The following is a 19,894-nucleotide window of genomic DNA, read 5'->3' as shown; positions in this document are numbered from 1 at the left end:
TAAGCTAGGGACTCATCCTCTAAGGATTCCTCCTCTTCTGGGGAGAGATAATCCAGGGTGTGGCCGGTACTGACATCCCTGGAGGAGGCCTAAGGGACATAAGGGCATTGACAATGCCCTATGTAAAGTTTTGCCAGTCCTTTTGAGGATCTGAGGGAGGTGACAAATGCTTGTTTTTTGTTTCTTGCAGATCGGTCCTGTATAAGGTCAGAGGGCCGGATGTAGGCCTAGATTCAATAATGTCTAAATCCGTATCCTCTCTAACCAATATTTGAGAGATCCCTCTAGGACCCTTGGTGATTACATGTCTAGGCCCCCCCTTGTTTCTGCATTGGATGCTTGCGGTAACTCCAAGAACATGCTGTCATCCTGATCAAAGGTGACACTGTTACAGGCTTGGCCTGTGGACATTGGGGCTGAACATTTCTCTGGACTAACAACTGCCTTGGGAGAGATGTCCGCCGCTGGGGGGGGGGCAGCTGAAGCCTCAGGCCTAGACTTCCTGGCTATCTGCTTCACAAGTGATTCAGCCTCAGGCCCTGGGGTGCCCTCCATTGCGCTTTTTATAAGCAGTTTCAAGGACTGATTCTCCAAATATACTGAAAGGGAATATAACCTACTTCTCAAAGTTTTAGGCACAAAGGCCTGGCAAATAGGGCAAGATCTACAATTGTGGGTAGGTCCATGACAAAAAAAGACACTGTTGGTGATTATCTTTATGTGGAATCTGACGTCCACATTAGCATTTGCCTTTCTTTGATGACATTAAACCTAACCACAGCAGAAAAAGGAAAGAAAGTATTCCCCAATGGGGCACTTATCTGAAACAACCACTTTGGTGAGCAGACTATACGTACGGGTGAAGCATTCGGACTAGTGGCAAAGAATTTCTGAGGATGGTGTGTGCATATGTCACATTTATGGCCTGTGTCCAATAGCAGCCTACATGCGACGTACCAGGCAACTGTAAGCAGTAAAAGTATTATGTATACTGGCTGACATCAGGTCATTTTTGCAGACAACTCCCCCATGTGAAGAATACTGCAACAGAGGAATAGAGGGATATCTCTGTTGCATATTCTCTAGAGTATGCTGAATATTGTGAATATTACTTAGTTAGAAAACAAACAAATTTGTTTGATTAAGTTTTTGTAAAGTGACACTTGCCAGTTCTGCCTTTTACAACATGGAATGCTGCAAAACATTTAAAAAAAATACCTGGCAATAGTTTGAATGATAAAGACATCCTGGCCACGAACAGATTCCTGGATCTCAACCTTTGTTTCTGCAAGAGAGAAAAAAAAATAACATTAATGCAAAATTAAAAAGTACCAGATGGCAGAAAAAGAACATACAGAATGCAGCTACATGGCAGAAAGAACATACAGAATGCAGCTACAATTTCCTCAAAGGCCGACTGCAACACGACATAGCTTGTACCCCCAAAGCAAAACTACTGGCACAATTAACGTAACAAAAACGATTAGATAATATGGGTGTTTTCTAAGGACCACATTTCCTTATGCAACTATGGAAGCAAAGTTAAAATGGCTTCACATAAAAAAGCTCCTGCTTGATGTTACATCAATGACCAATGTTGGTTTCCAAGACAAATACTTTTAAGTTAGAACATTGTTTAATGTTCTAAAGACAGATCTGGAAAATCTTATAATTAAAATAATTCAACTGCTACAACTAACTAACTAAGCCAATGGCACTGGTGGGAAGAAAAGAGAAACACTGCTCAGCTCAGGGTATTTCCTTCTCCATGGAGAGTCGAAATCGTGTCTGTATAGTAGTGAACGATGGTCACAACTGCAGACAAGGCTACATCAGTGCAACAATTACTTTATATAACAGCATCTGGTGCCAATGGTACTGAAGACCTGATAAAGTTAAAATAAAAAAAAATGTAGCTACCATTTTAGAAACACATTTGTAAGTTACACTGAACCAATGGCTGTATTACAGGTTACCTGCAAAAATATCAATGCAAGTTTTAAATTCAGAGGTATGAGAATCTCTGTAACACATTCTTCACAAGCAAAAATAGTGAAAATGCAAGCAACTCTAGAGGTGGTAGTGTGTAACAAATCTGCAATTGCTGGTGTTGTAAAAATGAAAGTTATGAACTCATCACAATGATAGATCTGTGTTGTCTATTTCCATCTTTTGTCAATGTACAGGCTTCTGATCAAATCTCAGATCTGACTTTAGTCACTTCTAAGCTTCATATCCGATGCTCAGGCTCCTCCCCCTACCCCTAATCACCATGCAGACAGCAAACTATATCAGATCAAGTTTGTCAGCCCAAAACAGAAATTTCCATTTGCTCTTGTACATTTTCCTAGTAGAGGGTGTCTGGGAAGAGGGCAAAATGTGAACAACTAAAGATAAAAACATAGACTGTTAAATCATCATTGGAATTGAAGAAACTATGGGGTCAGTTTGATGGACTGAATACTTGGGAGAGGCGACCCTGTCTGGTGAGAAAGAAGATCTGGGTCCAAGCCCATTATCCATGGAGGGTGGACTACATGAGGCCAGAGGAAGGGAAACCACACTTGGAGAGGCCAGTAAGGGGCTATGAGGATGAATATGACCTTCATTGCAGATGCTTTCTGTAGAAACTTTGGAAGCAACGGCATCAAAGGAAAGGCATAAAAGAGTCCCAGGACCAAGGGTGCATTAGATCATCTCTGGGTTACTACCTTTCTCAGGGAATTAGAGTTAAAAACTTGTTGCATTTGATGTTGTGAGGAGAGGTGATGAGGTCGTAACAAGGTCAGCCCCAATGGCTAAAAATCCACTGTGTTACTTATGAATTGAGGGACCACTCATGAGGGAGTAGGACAGACCTGCTCAACCTGTCAGGATAATGGATTTCCCTAGGATATGCATAGCTGTTAGAAAGCGTCAAGAAGATATCATCTAATACCACACTTTCATGGCCTCTTGACACAATAGATAAGATCTGGTTCCTCTACGTTAATGTGTCAAAGAACTGTCATGTTGTCTGTCTAGACAGAAATCACACACAAGACAGTCTTTCACATATAATGTTCCACCCCAGTTGGAAAGTATCCATGGTCACTGCGGCTTCAGGGAAAGGAAGAATGAAAATGTATCCCTATAGAACATATTGAAATTCTAGCCACCATTACATGCGTGCTTAGCAAACGTCTGTTAGTGATACTCAAAAGGACATGGGCCGTTTCCTGAGTGACCACTGAACTGCCAGAGGCCACTGAAATACCCGCATGTAGAATCTGGCTAAGGGGATTAGTGTGAAGAGGCTGCCATGGGGCCCAGACAGCAAATAATTAGTTTCGCTGGTGGATTCTGGTGGGATAAGACTTCCTGGACTTGTCTGTGGGAGCTTTGCTATCTGAAGTTTTGTATCCTAAGTGCTCTAATGAACTCCAGTGAATGAACTGGGTGTAGCTCAGGATTTTATTAGATTCAATTAAATCCGCAAGTCTGTCCACAAGGAAATCACCAAATCTCTCCCAGAGACGTTCTGTGGATCAAAGAAAATCTATTGATTCACAGGTTGTTACCCTACAGTCCTTATCCAGCGCCTCTGTGAATCAATAGATTTTCTTTGATCCACAGAAGGTCTTTGGGAGAGATTTGATTTTCTTTGACTAGAAATAAGCAATATCGCCAAGTAATTAAGCACTCTCTCAGAAAAAGTAGATGAGGTATAAAAATGTTCCCCAAATCTATCCAACTCACATGATTATCTATTTGGTTGATGGACAGAGATACGTTTTTCTGCAAGTTCCTTCTTTGTGACTGCTGCCACTACCATGGAATCTACTGCAGGTCCCTTGCTCCAATGGAAATGGTCTTTGCGAGCAGCCAAAAATGTGTTAGGCTGCTTGGGAACAGACTCAGCTGTATCTGACTCCTTCCATGCCCAATAGGAGATCAGATCTACCATCTCATCAGTCGAGGAAAAGTACCCAAGAAGTACAAGAACCAGAACCGAAAGCCTCAAGTCTTTAAGAAAAGGCACTTGGAAGGACCAATTATCTTTCTGTCTGAGAACTTCGAGAATCTCTCTGAATGAGATGTCCACAATGGGGGAGCTGGGAGAATTTTCTCCCTCTGAGTCAGTGAGGTGGGCAGGGGATTCCTTAGCGGAATCCAAGTGTCTCCTTTTGCACCTGAGCTTCCTGTATACCTCTTCTGTGGGTTATTCAGGAGAGGACTCAGAAGCTGACAGTCTCTCCCAGGAAAACTGACTCAAGGATCTTGGAAACGGACTGTCCCAACGGGACAAGTAGAGTAGGCTGCAGACCCTTGAAAATCCTATGGGGAATGGTTAGTTCAGATTCTGAAAAGGCAGACTTCTGTCTAGGGTGCAAGAATACTCTCTTGAAAGCCTCAAATGCCAAGCTCAACACAGATCAGGGGCACCTCGCTGAAGGAGCTTAAACTCCAGACAATGGCTCATCCCTAGATACCATTTGGCAGGGACCCGAGGCTTATGTTAGAGCCAAAATTTCAACTGTCAAAGCTCTTAAAGGAAGGAAAGAATCCAAAGACTTGGATCCGATCCTCCCCTGTCAGAGTCGACGCCTATGGTTCAGATCAGAGACTCTACTGGTCCGACAGAGTCTGAGCTAACTTCGTCAGATAAAATACAGTTGTGTAAAATCTTACCATAAATAGAAGTTATGTTCTTACCATAACGTTCCAGGTTAGTTGTCTTCTTCTTTCTTGCTGGATAAAAGCTTGAGAGTTGGTTCATATCCCACAATGCTAGGCGTGAATTACCTCAGATCTCGTTTGTGAGCTAGGCCCAGCTAAAAATACAACCAGGAATACTGGAAAATTTCCACCTCAAAAACAAGGGGAAGAGAAAGGGTGACCTAAGCCTGACTCTAGGAAATATGCACAGCAGAGCATATACCAAGAGGTAGAGGTCACAATCAAACTCCTCTAGGTCTGTCCAGGCCAGGGGAAGGAGGGAAGAAGACAACTAACATGGAACGCTATGGTAAGAACATAACTTCTATATGTTAAGTTGTCTATCTCATTCTTGCTGGATGGGACCGCCCCTAGCACCTTGTCCCGGTGGCCTAACGGAACAGACTCTTGAGAACAGTGGAACCAAAGTTAGCTCTATGCCTAGAAGCTAAATCCAACTTATAATGAGAAATGAAAGTGTGAGGAGTAGCCCAAGTCTGCACAAATGGTGTCAATAGGCAGTCTGTCTTGGAAGGCTATAGAAGTAGCCAAAGCTCTGGTGGAATGGGCTTTAGGTTTGTTAGGCAGCTTTTGGTGTCTAATTTCATAAACAAGGGAAATCAGAGATGTTAGCCATCTAGATAATGATACCTTTGAAACTGAAAGTCCTTTTCTGCCTTCTGCATAGGAGACAAACAGCTGGTCAGATTTTCTGAATTGTTTGGTTCTATCCAAATAGTACCTTAACTGACGATGAACATCTAGCCAATGCAATTTTGTTCAGACCTATTAGAATATTCTGGAAAAACACAGGAGGTCAATGCTTTGATTTAGGTTAGACGAGGCTATCTTAGGTAAAAAGGACGGGTTGGTAAGATACCCTGTCCTTATGGAACAACAGATAAGGAGGTCGACAGCTGAGTGCATGAAGTTCTGAAACTCTTCTAGCTGAAGTAATAGCTACCAGAAAGAGAGTCTTCCATGATAGCAATTTTAAAGAACAGGAGGCTGCAGGTTCGAAAGGGGGAAGAATCAAAGAACTAAGAACTAAATTTAGGTCCCAAAGAGGAGGAGGATTTCTTATAGGAGGTCTGAGAAGAAAAACTCCTTTCAAAAAAGCTTTGCAAAGCTTGTGGGACATTATGGCAGACTCTGAAATGCCCACATGAAAGTTAGAAATAGCTGCCAGTTGAACTTTAAGAGTAGAAGGAGATGAACCTGCATGGAAGAGTTCAGCTAGAAAATCAAGGACCATTTGGATGGAAGCATTGAAAGGATCTATGTCCCTTCCTTGAGCCCAATAGGCGAAACGTTTCCACTTACTCAAATAAATCTTTCTAGTGGAAGATTTATGGGAAGCTATCAAAATATCTCGAACAGAGTGAGATATTTGAGGAAGCCTGGCTAAGGTTGGAATTGGAGGAACCAAGCAGTGAGGTTCAGAGAGGGAGGGAGCGATGAAACTGACCCGACTGATGGATCAAAAGATCTGAACTAGGTCCAGATGCCAAGGTCGCCCAACAGAAAATGATGTAGAAAGGGGAACCAAACCTGTCGAGGCCAGTAAGGAGCAATGAGGATCAACGAGGCCTTCTGAGCGATAGCTTTCTGTATCACTTGAGAGATTAGTGGGAAGGAGGAAATGCATACAGAAGTCCCCGGGCCAAACGTGGACTAGAGCGCCTCTGCTGGGCTGACCTGGTAAAGGGAATAGGGTGAAATAATCTCTGCACTTGCTGTTTTGGGGAGTAGCAAAAGGTCGCAGCAAGGCTGACCCCACTTGAGAAAATTTCTCTCACAACAGAGTCTTTCAGAGACCACTCGTGAGGCATGAGGATAGCTCTGCTCAACTTGTCCGATTTGATTGGACTTCCGGGATGATCAGAAACGCTGAGAAGAAATCGCCCATTGCCACAGTCTGAGTGCTTCTCGACACAGGGGTAGGACCTGGTTCCGCCTTGTTTGTTGATATACCACACCACGGACATATTGTCCGCCTCCCAAGGGAAGAGAGTCTTGAAGGGCTTGCAATGCTAAAAGCACTGCTCTCATCTCTAGAACATTTATGTGCAAGTGGCATTCGCCTGGTTGCCAAGTGCCCTGGACAGTTCTGCCCTGATAATGCCCCCACCCGATCAGGGAGGCGTCCGCTGTCAGAGTAGCAACCGGAGGAAGGAACAAAGGGTCTTCCCAATAAGAGCTGAGGGAAGACATCCACCACAGAAGATGTTTTCTGCATGTTTGCGATCATAATGGTGTGGGACATCGGAAGTTGCTGGTATGACCATTGCGAAGAGCATCCATTGAAGGATTCTCATGTGGAATCTGGCTAATGGAAGCAGAGGCATGGCAGCCATAATCCCCAACACTTTCAGAACTAACCTGGCTTTGATTCTATTGCTGCTGAAGAGGAGCGAGACCAGTTTGTGTATGTCTGCTATTCTCTGATGTGTTAGTCTCAGACATGTTGACTGTGTCTAGATTTGCCTATGAAGGTAATAGTACAAAACAGACTTTTCGCATTTATTGAAATGCCTAACTTTTGACAAATGCGAAAGGTGTAGTCCCTGGCCATTAGAAGAAGATGCTTGGTGGGAGCTGTGAGGAGCCAGTCGTCCAAATATGGAAACACCTGGAATCCTTGCCGCCTCAGCTGAGAAGCTACCACCGCCATGCATTTGGTAAACACCCGGGCGGCAGTGGTGAGACCAAAGGGCAGGGCCCTGAATTGAAAATGACTGGTTCCCAGCCTGAAGCGGAGGAATCTTCTGGAGCGCCTGTTCATTTTATGTGATAGTACGATCCTGAAGGTCTATAGAGGACATCCAGTTTTTCTTTCCCAATAGGGGGCGGATGGACTCCAGCGTGCCCATCCGAAATGTTGTTTTCTTGACTGACTTGTTCAAGATACTGAGATCCAAAATTGGTCTCCAGTCCCCTGTTTTCTTTGGAACTAAAAGAACCTGGAGTAGATTCCGATCCTAGTTGGTCTGCTGGAACTGGTTGAATTGTTTTGCAAGCAGCTTTGAAATTTCCAAAGCTGCAAGATCCCTTTGAGCGGTGGAACATCTGGAAAGGATTTTTGATTGGTTTGGGATGCGAATGAAGGGAATGGAATAGCCTTCGAAATGATGGACTGTACCCACTTGTCTTGAGTCAGGGATAGCCAGGCTTCTGGGTACAGTGACAATCTTCCGACTGCCTCCGGGTGGACAGTCGGGCAACACCAGGGATGCTGAAAGGGCTTATCGGAAAAGGTTTCTCGATTGCCCTGGTTCTCCTCTGCCTCTATTATTGTTCCCTCCTCTGCCTCTGGAGGGGAACCGACTCTGTGCGCCAGGCAAATTCCCTTGAGACTGTTTGAACCACATTTTCCCACTTTTCTGGCCTTTGGGGTAAGGTCTAGAAGGAGTAGAAAACGGACTCTGACGGCAGATAGAGTTTTGCCATCCGTCACCTAGTCAAGGTTTCTTTCACTTGAGGACCAAAAAGAGATGATCCATCGAACGGGAGTTAGTGAAAGACGTTTAAAGGGGTCCGCAAAATTGCATAGTCGCATCCAGGCATGCCGGGCGTAAGCAACACCTGTCCCTGCCCTACTCGCTCCATCAGCCGCATATGAAAGGAGGCATGGAGGAGTTAGCTATCGAATTAAGGGTAGTCAGCTGGGTGTTCATTTTGTCCTGAAAATCTGCAGCTGTAGTATCCTTCAACATCTCACTCGCTTCCTTGATCAAGTCTCTGGAGACGGGTGAAATGGCATAGGTAGTTCAGAACGCATTGCAAAGGTCGCTGACGAGAACATCCGCTTCCCATACCTGCCCATAGACCTAGATTCTTTGTTAGGGGATGAACAGGCACTGAAGGATCAGCTAGTTCCTTCTTGGTGGCAGCAGCTACCACCATAGCATCCACAGAAACACCTTTGTGAGAAATTGTTTGTCAGTTGGTGCTGTTATAAATTTGGAAGGTCTCCTGGGGTAGGGTCCACTGAATCAGGAGCCGCCCAAGCCTTCTTTGCCACCACCTGCATGAGGGATCAAGGGGGGACACCCAGGAGGTGGAAGGGCGAGAGCCAAACGCCTCAAGATACACAGATTCATCCTCCAGGGTTAAGGGCTGGCCAATTTCCCTCTGTTTCAGGATCTCTAGAATGTCTAAAGAGACATCTTCAGACGGGAACCCTCGAATCCTCTAAATCTGTGTCAGAGGTGACAGACTCAGGTGAGTCTATGTGCTTCCTCTTACACTTTCTCTTCCTAGGGGGCTCCCCTGCCAATTCAGGGGAGGCCTCGGAAGAGGATGAGATCCCCACAGGGGATTCTTGAGGAGCTGGCTCTCTGCGGTCTGGGATGAGGGAGTGAGTCGACATAACCAAAGGCACCGAAGAGGGAGGGGCGGACGGAGCCGACTGTGGAGTCGAACAAGGCTCCAACACACTCTGCATGACCTCGAACGCACCCCTGTCTGGCAGATCCAGAGGTCCCCATTCCGAGAAGCTGAGAACCTCCCTCGGCACCGACAGAGATGGCTCCGAGGCCGATGTCAGAGCCGAACTCACCAGCGCACCAAGAGGGAGAGGGGGTCGGACAAGGGTCCGATGCCACTCACCCTCGGAGCCGACGAGGGAAGCCGGCCGAGATTCTTCAAAAGAAGAAATCGGAGCCAGCCGAAGACAATTGTATCGGCTCCGACACTACCACAGTCTCGGTCCCCGAACTCAAAGGAGTCGGAGGAGGAATATCTATAGGAATAAGTTGAGGCATCGACTGATGAGTCGGGCTCTGGAGCATTTGGGCCAGTGCCTCGGACTTTAAAAGTAGACTCACTACCCTCTGGAGGTCGTGATCTGAGAGCCTCGATGACCTGGAGGAGTGAGATCTGTGGCTCCGTTCAGACAGCAAGGGAGACGCTGGAGCCGAATGAACGGAGCCAAGGGACGGTGACCTCGATCTCTTTCTAGATGTCGGCTCCGATGGTCTGATCGGAGCCGATCCAGGAATTTAATGCCTCGCCCGCCGGAGCCGAGGGAACCACAGATACTGCAGTCAAGACTCATCGGCTCCAGCCGGAGCCGATGAAGCAGCAGGCACTCTGAAGCTGGAGCCGAGGTCTTGGAAGCCTTAGAAGGTTTCCGATGTAACAGAAAGGGAACCTTCAGGCTTAAGCAAACCCTTAATATGAGTTTGTTTCTTCCTGCAGGACTCTAGGGCTGAAGCCATGGCATACAGCACAAGAGTCCGTCCCAGGCAACACACAAGAAGTGTGACCGCCTGTCAGAGACATTTTCTGACAGCACGAGTCACACTTCTTGAAGCCTGAGACCTTTGAATCCTTGGACATACTCAAGGAACCGAAGTGTAATCACACACAGAAACACACACACACAGATTACACTGATAGAAGTCTAAGTAGAATTATTTAAAACAAAACTTCTGAAAGGTAAGTTAAGTTAAATATTCCTTAACCAAAACACATACACACCTTAAGGGAGGGATGGAAGGGCCCGGAAAGAACTTATTAGTTCTTGAGAAAAAGGCTGGATAAAAGGTAGAACGGAGAATATCCACTACACTAAGGGTAAAAAAGAAATAAACTAAGCTACTGTAAGTTTAAAGTTATTAAACTAATCTAACTTTGACTAACCTGGAGCCGGTAGAAAAACACCTCGATCGCTGTAGCGGCAAACGAGATCTGAGGTAATTCACGCATAGCATTGTGGGATACAGGGGCAGCCTCGAGCCGGTGGAACCAACTCTCGAGCTTTTAGAGAACCCATCCAGCAAGAATGAAGGCGAGATAGACAACTTAACATCAGTAGATGCCCTATCTTTACTGTTGCAGTATTCTTTACCACAAGGATGTCCTGCCTAGAGCAGTATGACATTTGTTCAGTTGCCCAAAGCCTTGTGATCTTGTATGCACCATATGTCACACATGTGCTCCCCGCCCAGGGCAGAGGACATAAAAGTGATGTATGGACACAGTTACACAAAACTGAATTGCCCAAGTACAGAACAGTCTCCACAGGACAAAGAAAACCATGCACATCCAGAAGAAGAAAGTGCAGAAGAAAAAGGGGAGACCCTCAGCAAGAAGGGAATCCAAAACAAAAAAAAAAAAACAAGAACAAACAAGAGGGGGTTGGAGGGAGGGAGTGAATACTGCAAGAATGAAGAGAAGGACATCTACTGTTATGGTACGATGTTAGACAACTGTACCATGTTCTTTTACATCACTGTTGCAGGATAAGAAGAGACGTTCAAAAAAACAGAGTGGGAGGTGAAAGGCTGAGAATAGCCTTCAACAAATGCATACATAGTGGTTATAGTAAAATCTATTCTGGCCCTAGAAATCATGTCCAACTTATAATGCTTAATAAAGGTATGCACTAAAGACCAAGAAGCAGCTTCAAGGATGGAATTTGTGTCCAACCCCTTGAAGAAAGAACCAGAAGAGGCAGCAGCCCTAGTTGAATGAGCTCTAACAGAAGTAGACATAGATTTGCTATGAAAAAACAAGTAAAAGAAATGGCCTTAGATATCCAGGAGGAGATGGTTTGCTTAAAAACAGCCAAATACAATGCCCTGGAATGAAAGGAAACAAAAAGCTGGTTAGACTTGCAAATGGCCTTAGTTTTATCCAAACAATACCCAAACTGACTGTGCAAATCCAAGGTATGCAAGACCCTCTCACTAGCAGACTGAGGAGAAGGGAAAAAGAAAGGGAGTTGTACCGACTAATTCAAGGACAACTAATTTAATTCCTTGACCATAAAAGAATGATTAGTACAAAGGGACATTCTGTCCCTGTTAAAAAAATAAATAAATAAAATAAAGGGAGGAACGGCCGTAAGGGCCTGGAGCTCAGAAACCCTCAAAGTAGAAGAGCCAACAACAGAACAGTCTTCCAGGTACAATGAGCTAAAGAAGCAGAATCTGCAGGCTCAAAAGGAACCACAGTCCATTTCGTCAAAACAAAATTAAGGTCCCAAGGAGGAAGAACAGGTCTCCTTGGAGGCCTAAGATGCAGGACACCTTTAAGAAATTGACCTCAAAACGAGAAGCCAAGGGAGGATTCAAGGCCAAACAAGCAGAAATGGCTGACAAATGGGCCTTCACAGAAGGATAGGCCAAGCTACACTGGAGCAACTCACACAAATAGGAAAGGACCAAAGGGACCCCAATGAAACAGGGTCCTGGTTATGAGCATGGCACCAGACAGAAAATCTTTTTCATTTGGACATATACGATTTTTTAGTTGAGGGTTTCTTTGCCTCCAGTAAAACCCTGAACATGTCCTCAGAAAAAAGGTGCCTTGAAAGAGATCAAAACTATCATGCACAGTGTCAGTTAAAGAGTGGATAAGTGAGGATGGATGACAGATCCCTTTGTCTTGTGTGAGGAGATCCAACCGGTGAGGTACCTTGCGATGACTGCCCCTGGCCAAATGCATTAAGAGGGGGAACCAGTGCTGTCTTGGACAAGAGGGAGTCACTAGCAAGATTTCTGGGGAGTCCAGCTGAATCTTCTGCAGGACTTTTGGAAGCAGAGGAAGAGGAGGGAAAGCATAAAGAAACACCCCTTCCAAGGAAAGGAGAGGGCATCCTTCTTCCATGCCAGATGGCATGGCACTCTGGAACAGAAGAGAGGGAGCTGCCTGTTCAGAGGGGAGGCAAAAAGAACTGATGAATACCCTACTGATTGATGACGTCCACAAACATGTCCCTGTGAAGCATCCATTCACAAGATTGTGCTCTGAAAGAATGCAGACTGCCTGAAGAGTTAACTGATAACTGAGAACAACTTCCCAAGCCTGAAGAGCCATCCTGCAAAGGAGATACGATTTTTTTGCCTCCCTGCTTGTTGACATAGCACATCACTGTCATGTTGACTGTACACACCTTCAAGGGGCCTGGAGAGAACATGGGGTGAAAAGCTTGAAGGGACAGAATCAGAGCTCTCATTTCTTTGATGTTGATATGGTCTGACTTTCAGTAAGGGGGCCAGAGACCCTGAACTTTCACATGAAGTCCCCCACCTCATGTCTAAGGCATCAGCGAACAGTTCTTGAGAAGGGAATGCAGACTGAAAGGGCCGGCCTGGGTTAAGAGCAAACTGTTGAATTCACCACTCAAAATCCTTTTTTAGACAAGGAAGGAGAGGTACACTGAAATCCAGAGGGTGGTAATGCTGCAGCCAAACCAACTTGAGATTCCATTGAACCTTCCTCATATGCAGTCCGACAAGAAGGAGCACTAGAATAGAAAATACCATGAATCCCATCGCCTGGACAAACCCTCTGGCTGGAATGGCAGTCAGAGGAATAAAAGACTGAAGGAAGGCCGTCAATGGCAAAAATTCTGGAGGAGAAAGAGAAGTCAATATTGGCACAATCTGAATCCTGCATTCCAGATACACATGATCCTGAGAGGGAGTCAGGACAGACTTTTGGAAGTTGACAGTGAAAACCAGACTCTGAAGAAGAGAGATGTGAACTCCAGATCCTGCAAGAGGCGAGTGAGAGAAAGTGCCTGAAGCAACAGGTCATCTAGATAACAAAAACTCTGAATGCTTTGAAGCCTGCAGAAAGTAATCACGGGAGCTAGACATTTTGTGAATACCATTCAGGCAGTAGAGAGGCCAAAGAGCAAAGCAGACAACTGAGAATGAGAACAAGAAACAGATAAATGTAAAAACTTCCCAAAAAGAGGGTGAATGGGGATATGAAGCTAAGCATCCTTCAGATCCAAAGATACCAGAAAAGATTGGGGTAGTAAAAGAGAAACAAGGTTTGAAGAGAAATTATCCAAAAAGAGGGGACCTTAAGAAAGGAGAGATCCAGAATAGATCTCCAAGTGCCCTTCTTTTGAAGAACCAGGAATATCCTAGAGTAAAAACCCTTTCCCATTTGGGAAGGGGGAACAGGCTGAATGGATCCTTGGATCTCCAGGGACCCTAGGACCTCCTGGAAATGAGGAAGCTGCTATAGAGGAGGTTGAGGAATCCCTGAAAACGGAGGGAGTGACTTACACACTGTGAAGCAACCCTGACAGATAGTAGAAAGAACCCAAGAGTCTGAAGAGATGAGAAGACAAAGGGAAAGCTGAAGGGACAAAGAAACCTGGTTTACAAGTGTGTGTGTGCGTGTGTGCGTGTGTGTGTGTGTGTGTGTGTGTGCGTGTGTGTGTGTGTGTGTGTGTGTGTGTGTGTGTGTGTGTGTGTCTGGGCAAACTGTCAAAGAGAAGCAGACTTGTCAGATAAAGGAGGCTTCTGGGCCACAGAAGTCTGAGAAGCCTCAGCAGAGGAGGCTCGCCTACCACCTTTCCTGCCCATGGAGGACTGGTGGGGTTGCCTGTGGACAAAAGCAGATTTAGAGGGGTAATTCCTCTGGAACTTAGGGATAGGAGAGAAAAAAATGTTTAATGTCCTGCAAAGCTTTGCCTTTCTCTTGAACAGACAAACAGGTCAGCAGCAGCATTCCCAAAAAGATGTTCATTATCCAAAGCAGCATCCAACAACTTGGCCTTAATGTCCTCGGGCAAGACTGGAGATGAAGCCAAGAATAACGCCTCATGACAGACCCAACAGCCACAGCCCTGGAAGAGGCATCAGCAGCATCATAGCTACCTTGACAGAATGGTGAGACATTTGAGAAATAGAACCTAAAACAGATACGGCAGATGATTTGCCTTCAGAATCAGGGAGGTCAGAAATAACCTAACAAGCCTGGACAATCAAGGCCAGAGCATACCTGGTCATGTGGGTCTAAAAATGAGTAGCCCTAAAGACCATAGTAGAAGCAGTCTAAATAATCTTACCAGTCCTCTCCATTGCCCTACTATCCTTATCAGACAGCAAAAGTTTGGAAGAGGACAAAAGCTTAGAAGGTTTGTCAGAAGAAACCGATACCATAGCAGGATCAGCAGAAGGACACAAATAAAAATTGAATAAAAATTGACAATCCGAAGGGACATTACAGACCCTATCAGGTTTCTTAGGAGCAGGAGGAAGCAGCAATGAAAGTGTCTAACAAGGCAGCCAACAATCTAGGACCTGCAGATGGTTTGGGAATATCCGCCTGAAGCAACTCATAATGTTCAATCAACCAAAACGTGCAAAAAAGTCCAAAAGTACACCAATAAACTTAAAACTGGACCTCATAAGGTTAAATGAAATCATAAATGAGTAGTTCAGACACATCAGCCCACATCTGAGGAAGTTTTTGAAACAAAAACGTAATTATTTGGTGAGTTAATGTTTTGCGTGTTTATGTCATTGATTTGGTTCTATATTAAATTGAGTGTACCCGACTGTCTGCTAGCTTCATTGTGCACCTTCTGAGATCCAGTTTTAAGTTTAACTCATAATGTCTCCTCTGAATATAACTTGAGAAGAAATCGACTTAAATTATTCTATCATAGCAATTGTGTCCCCAAAGGACAGTTCCTCAAAATGAAACTCAGAGTTAACAGACTCCTCCTCATCAGAACCATAAGCCAAAGGTGAAGGCATCTGTGAACAATAGGAAAAGGACCCTTCATCAGACTCTGAATCCTCATCCAAGGAATCCACTTCCCTAGGCTGTTTGGAAGGGGTAGAGATCCAAGGAGAATTAGCCACCAAAACCCCTTGAGGAGGCTTCAGGGCCATCAAGAGAAAAAACAAGCCCAAAGTAAGCTACTGCCATTCTCTTTGAAGAACCTTAGGATGGACTGAAATATACTTCACCTTCTGTCTTTTCTTGGAAGGGACATCAGCCCTAACAACTACCAAAGGTTCCAACCCTTGGTGAGATTCAATAAGAGTACCAGAACCTCCTCTCTGACCAATATCTGCGGAATCCCTCTACAACCCTCCAAGATAATCAACTGTGGTTCTCCCTTGACGTCTGAAGCAGACACCTGCAAAACCTCAGAGGAAGTGTGAAAAGACTGATCTATGCCGGCCTCCGAGTCAAGGCAAAGACATCTGATGTAGATGTTGAATGGCCTACACAGCTATTACCCACTTCTATTGGGATGTCTGGTGGAGGCAGGACAGCTAAAGAATCCGGCTGAGACTTCTTGGTCTTCTTCTTACCTAGTGGCAGTATCTCTGGGTTAATGGATTCTGCCATGCTACCCTGGGCAAACTGTTTAAGCAGTCGGTTTTCAAAACAAATAGCTAAGGAAGACAAACACCTGAGTGTCTTAGGCATGAACGCCTTACAGATATTACAAGAGGTATGGTTGTGGGAAGCATCCAAACAAAAGAGACACTGTTCATGATGATCCTTATGGGGAATCTACCTCCCATACTTACATTTTCCCTTCTTGGATGATATGAACTCCAGGTAAGCAAAAAAAAAAAAAAAAAAAAAAAACCCAAAGGGACACTTACCTGATGGCTAGGTATTTAGTACAGCTACGAGGCTTTCAGACCAAGGAGTGAAAATGGTGTTTGGACTCGCTGCAAAGAACTTCTGGGTAATTGCATCAGTACAAGATGTTTACACCCTACATTCTCTGCGAGGATCGTATGCGTAATGTACAGTGCATACAAGATTATAAGGCTTTGGGATACTAGCCGAACCTTGGGTACCCTACGTGGGAGATCCTTATAGTAAAGACTACTGCAGCAGCGATACAGAAGGACATCTCATCTGAGTCGAGGAAGTATGAATTTCAGGGTCCGATGCAGATCTGCCCTGGGCAAGAGTCTAATCCATGGGTTATGATTTGAGAGGCTGGATTAGAGAAGGAGCTATTAAAAAGTGAGGGGAAGAAACAGTTCCTCTGGATAAAACAGTGGCAGGAGCAGGAAGAACCTCCAGTTGAATATGGGTCCAAAGGAATCTCCTCATCCTGTCCATGTCAGCTTCAGTGAGGCTCCAAGTAGACCTAGCTGCCCTAAGAGAAGGAGAGGTGGGTGGTGAAGACTGATAACGTCTGTCCTGTAAGACTGCAGGTCAGAACCTACGGGGAGATATGACCTAGGGAGAACCTAGGAGGTGTATGGGATCCAAAGACCATAGGGTCCAAAAAGAGCATTAGCTCCAAAGTTTAGAAATTTTAGGTGCCAGAGACGACAAAACTGTCAGATCCAGCAAAATTTTCTCAGAGGATTTTGAATTTTATTTTTCCTTGTCTGAATCCCTTTGTTTCTCTTTAGATTTGTCAGACACCTTTTTCAATGAAGGAGAGGGGAAAAGAAGCAACAGTATCAGACTTCCCAGATGCAGAAGTGGGGTTTTCTCCTGTACAAGGCTGAAGAAGCTGCTTCAAAATAAGTTTGTTTCTTCTTTCAGTTATGGGCCACTGACCAAAAGTCTTGCAGCTGAAGCAAGATATTCAAATGTGAAGGCCCAAACAGTATGCACACTTTTGTGCGTATCTAAATTTGGAAGCTTGTGTAAGCAAGTTATGCACTTTTTAAAACCTGAAGGCTTATTATCTGCCATCCTAGATTAGAACAAAAAAAAGGTTAACAACACTTACAAAAAAATTCCCCTTTACAAATAAGAAGTTTAAGAAATCATCCTAAAGAATTCTTTTTTTTTTTTTTTTTTGACAAGCCCTCAGGAGCAAGAAGCAAGAAAATACAGTTGTGTAAGATCTTACCATAACGGTAGATGTCCTTCTCTTCACTGCTCTTCACTGTTGCAGTATTCATTACAATAGGGATACCCTGCCAAGGGCGGCCCGATGTCCAGAAAGTATACCAAAGCCTTTAGCTAGTTTTAAGGTACGCCGTACATCACAAGTATGCTCCTTACACAGCATAGGGCATAAAGGTGCTGTCCAGACGTACCATCCTCAGAACTGACAGCCTCAGTAGGAACACCAGTCCATGGAGAAAAGAGGTAATCAGTGCATACAGAAGAGAAAATGGCCGTGGGGAAGAGGGAGGAAGTAAATATTGCAACAGTGATGAGAAGGACATCTATCATTATAGTAAGATCTTACACAACTATACTATGTCCTTCCATTTCACTCTTGCAGTATTCATTATAATAGGGAAAGTGCCAAAGCTCAGGACAAGAGAGGGAGGAGGAAGACATGAAGGATGGCCCTAGCAAAACCAGCTCAAGCTCTGGAAATTCCATCTAACTTGTAGTGCTTGGTAAATGTATGCACAGAAGTGCAGGTAGCTGCCTCAAGAATAGATTTAATATCCAAACCCTTGAAAAAAGCACCAGAAGAAGTCACAGCTCAAGTAGAATGAGCATTAACAGAAGGAGGGCTCTTACCATGAAAGAAACAAAATGAAATGGCCTTAGAAATCCAAGAAGAAATAGTTTGCTTGAACACAGCCAATCCCATGTACCTAGGCTGAAAAGAAACAAAGAGCTGATCAGATTTACAAAAAGTCTTAGTCTTATCTAAATAAAATCAGAGTTGTCTATAACATCCAATGTGCAGAGCACCTTCTCACTGGCAGACTGAAGAGATGGGAAAAAAGTGGGCAAATGAATAGACTGGTTAAGAGACAACTCATTCACCAGCTTGGAGATAAAGAAGGATTAGTACAAAGGGACACCCTGTCTTTATGAAACACCAAAAAAGCAGAATAAGCCATAAGGGCTTGAAGCTAAGACAGCTGAATGGCAGAAGTAAGGGCTAAAAGAAGAACAGTATTCCAAGAGCAATGTTGCAAGGAAGCTGAAGCTGCAGGCTTAAAAGGAGCCTGGGTCATTTTTTTCTAAAAACTAAGATCTCAGGGAGGAGGAACAGGCTTCCTGGGAGGCCTAATATGTAGGAAGCCTTTAAGGAATTGCTTAGCATCAAATCAAGAAGCTAAAGGAGATGATAAAGGCAGACAAGCAGAAATCGTTGATAAGTGGGCCTTAACAGAAGAATAAACCAACCCAGCACTGAGCAGTTCACAAAGATGAGAGAACCAAAAGAACATCCACAGAAAGTGGATCCAGGTTATGAAAAAGACACAAAACAGAAAATCTCTTCCATTTGGAAAAGTAGGATTTCCTGTCCATCTGCAGGACCCTAAACATGTCCTCAGAAAAAAAAAGTGTCTGTGTGGAATCAAAATCCTACCATCCACACTGTCTTTTGCAGAGTGGACAGGTGGAGATGGATGAGAGATCTCTTGTTTTCTGTGAGTAGGTCCACCCTGGAAGGCAACTTGTGTTGACTGCCCTTGGGTAAATGCAGAAGAACAGTGAACTAATGATGTCTCGGCCAAAAGGGAGTCACTAACAAGATTTTAGGAACATCCTGTTCTATTCTGAACAGGGCTTTTGCAATGAGGGGAAGGGGAAGGAAAGCATAAAGAAACATCCCCTTCCAAGAAAAAAAGAGCAGGTGTCCACCTTCCAAACCAGAGGACTTGGGACTCTGGCACAAAACAGAGGAAGTTTTTTGTTCATAGGGGGAGGCAAAAAGATCCACTTGAGGAGTACCCGAATGGTGGACAATGTCCAGAAACACATTCCTGTGAAGGATCCATTCATGGGATTGAGTTATGGACCTGCTCAGAAAGTCTGCCACAATGTTTTGACTTGAGGGAATGTAAACTGCCTGAAGTGTCACTTGATACTGAATAGCTAGTCCCCAGACTAGGAGTGCCAACGAACAAATATAATAAGACATTGTTCCCAGTTTGTTGACATACCACATCACTTTTGTATTGTCTCTAAACACCTTGAGAGGTTCTGGGGAGAAGAGAGGAGAGGACGGAAGGCTTGAAGATCCAGCAGAAGATATATCATCTCCCTGACGTTAATGTGGCCTTTCTGCTGATGAGGCAACCAGATTCCCTGCACCTTTAGGGAGCTGAAAGCTGCTACCCATCCCATGTCTTAAGCATCTGTGAACAGCTCCTGAGAGGGAAGAAGAGGATGAAAGGGAAGCCCTGGATTGAGAGTCAACTGCTGATTCCACCACTGAAGTTCCTGCTTGAGACATGAACCCCCAGATGCTCAGAAGCTCCCTGGTTGTTACTGCAGCCAGAGCAAGAAGAGACTGAAAAAAGGGAAATGAGATAATGGAGAGGTTTCAGATATTACCTTATGGGACACTTTAAAGGTAGTCTAACATGGTAAAATCAAAAGTTGGTATATAAATAAAAGGAAAGAACGGTATAAAAAACTGGTAGACAAACAAAAAGAAATTGATGAACTACAAGTAAAACTTACGTCAAATGACAAATCTGCATTAACTGACATGTGTAAACTGAACAAGGAATATCAGGATATC

The 19,894-nt window shown here is 44.4% G+C and overlaps 1 protein-coding gene across 1 annotated transcript in view; it reads right to left on the bottom strand.

The window, feature by feature from the left end:
- The window catches only part of PRPSAP1 (phosphoribosyl pyrophosphate synthetase associated protein 1), a 785,329-nt gene that overhangs the window by 465,456 nt on the left and 299,979 nt on the right, over nucleotides 1-19,894 (bottom strand). Inside the window, exon 3 of the mRNA XM_044068098.1 lies at nucleotides 1,219-1,285. Coding sequence (XP_043924033.1) covers nucleotides 1,219-1,285 — 67 coding nt within the window. The remainder of the gene's footprint in view (nucleotides 1-1,218; nucleotides 1,286-19,894) is intronic.

Source organism: Protopterus annectens, chromosome 4.part0, assembly GCF_019279795.1.
Source record: "Protopterus annectens isolate FY-2018-M chromosome 4.part0, PAN1.0, whole genome shotgun sequence".
NCBI classification, from domain to species: domain Eukaryota; kingdom Metazoa; phylum Chordata; order Ceratodontiformes; family Protopteridae; genus Protopterus; species Protopterus annectens.
The sequence above is the reverse complement of the archived record's forward strand: the minus strand, read 5'-3'. Positions and strand labels throughout refer to the sequence as shown.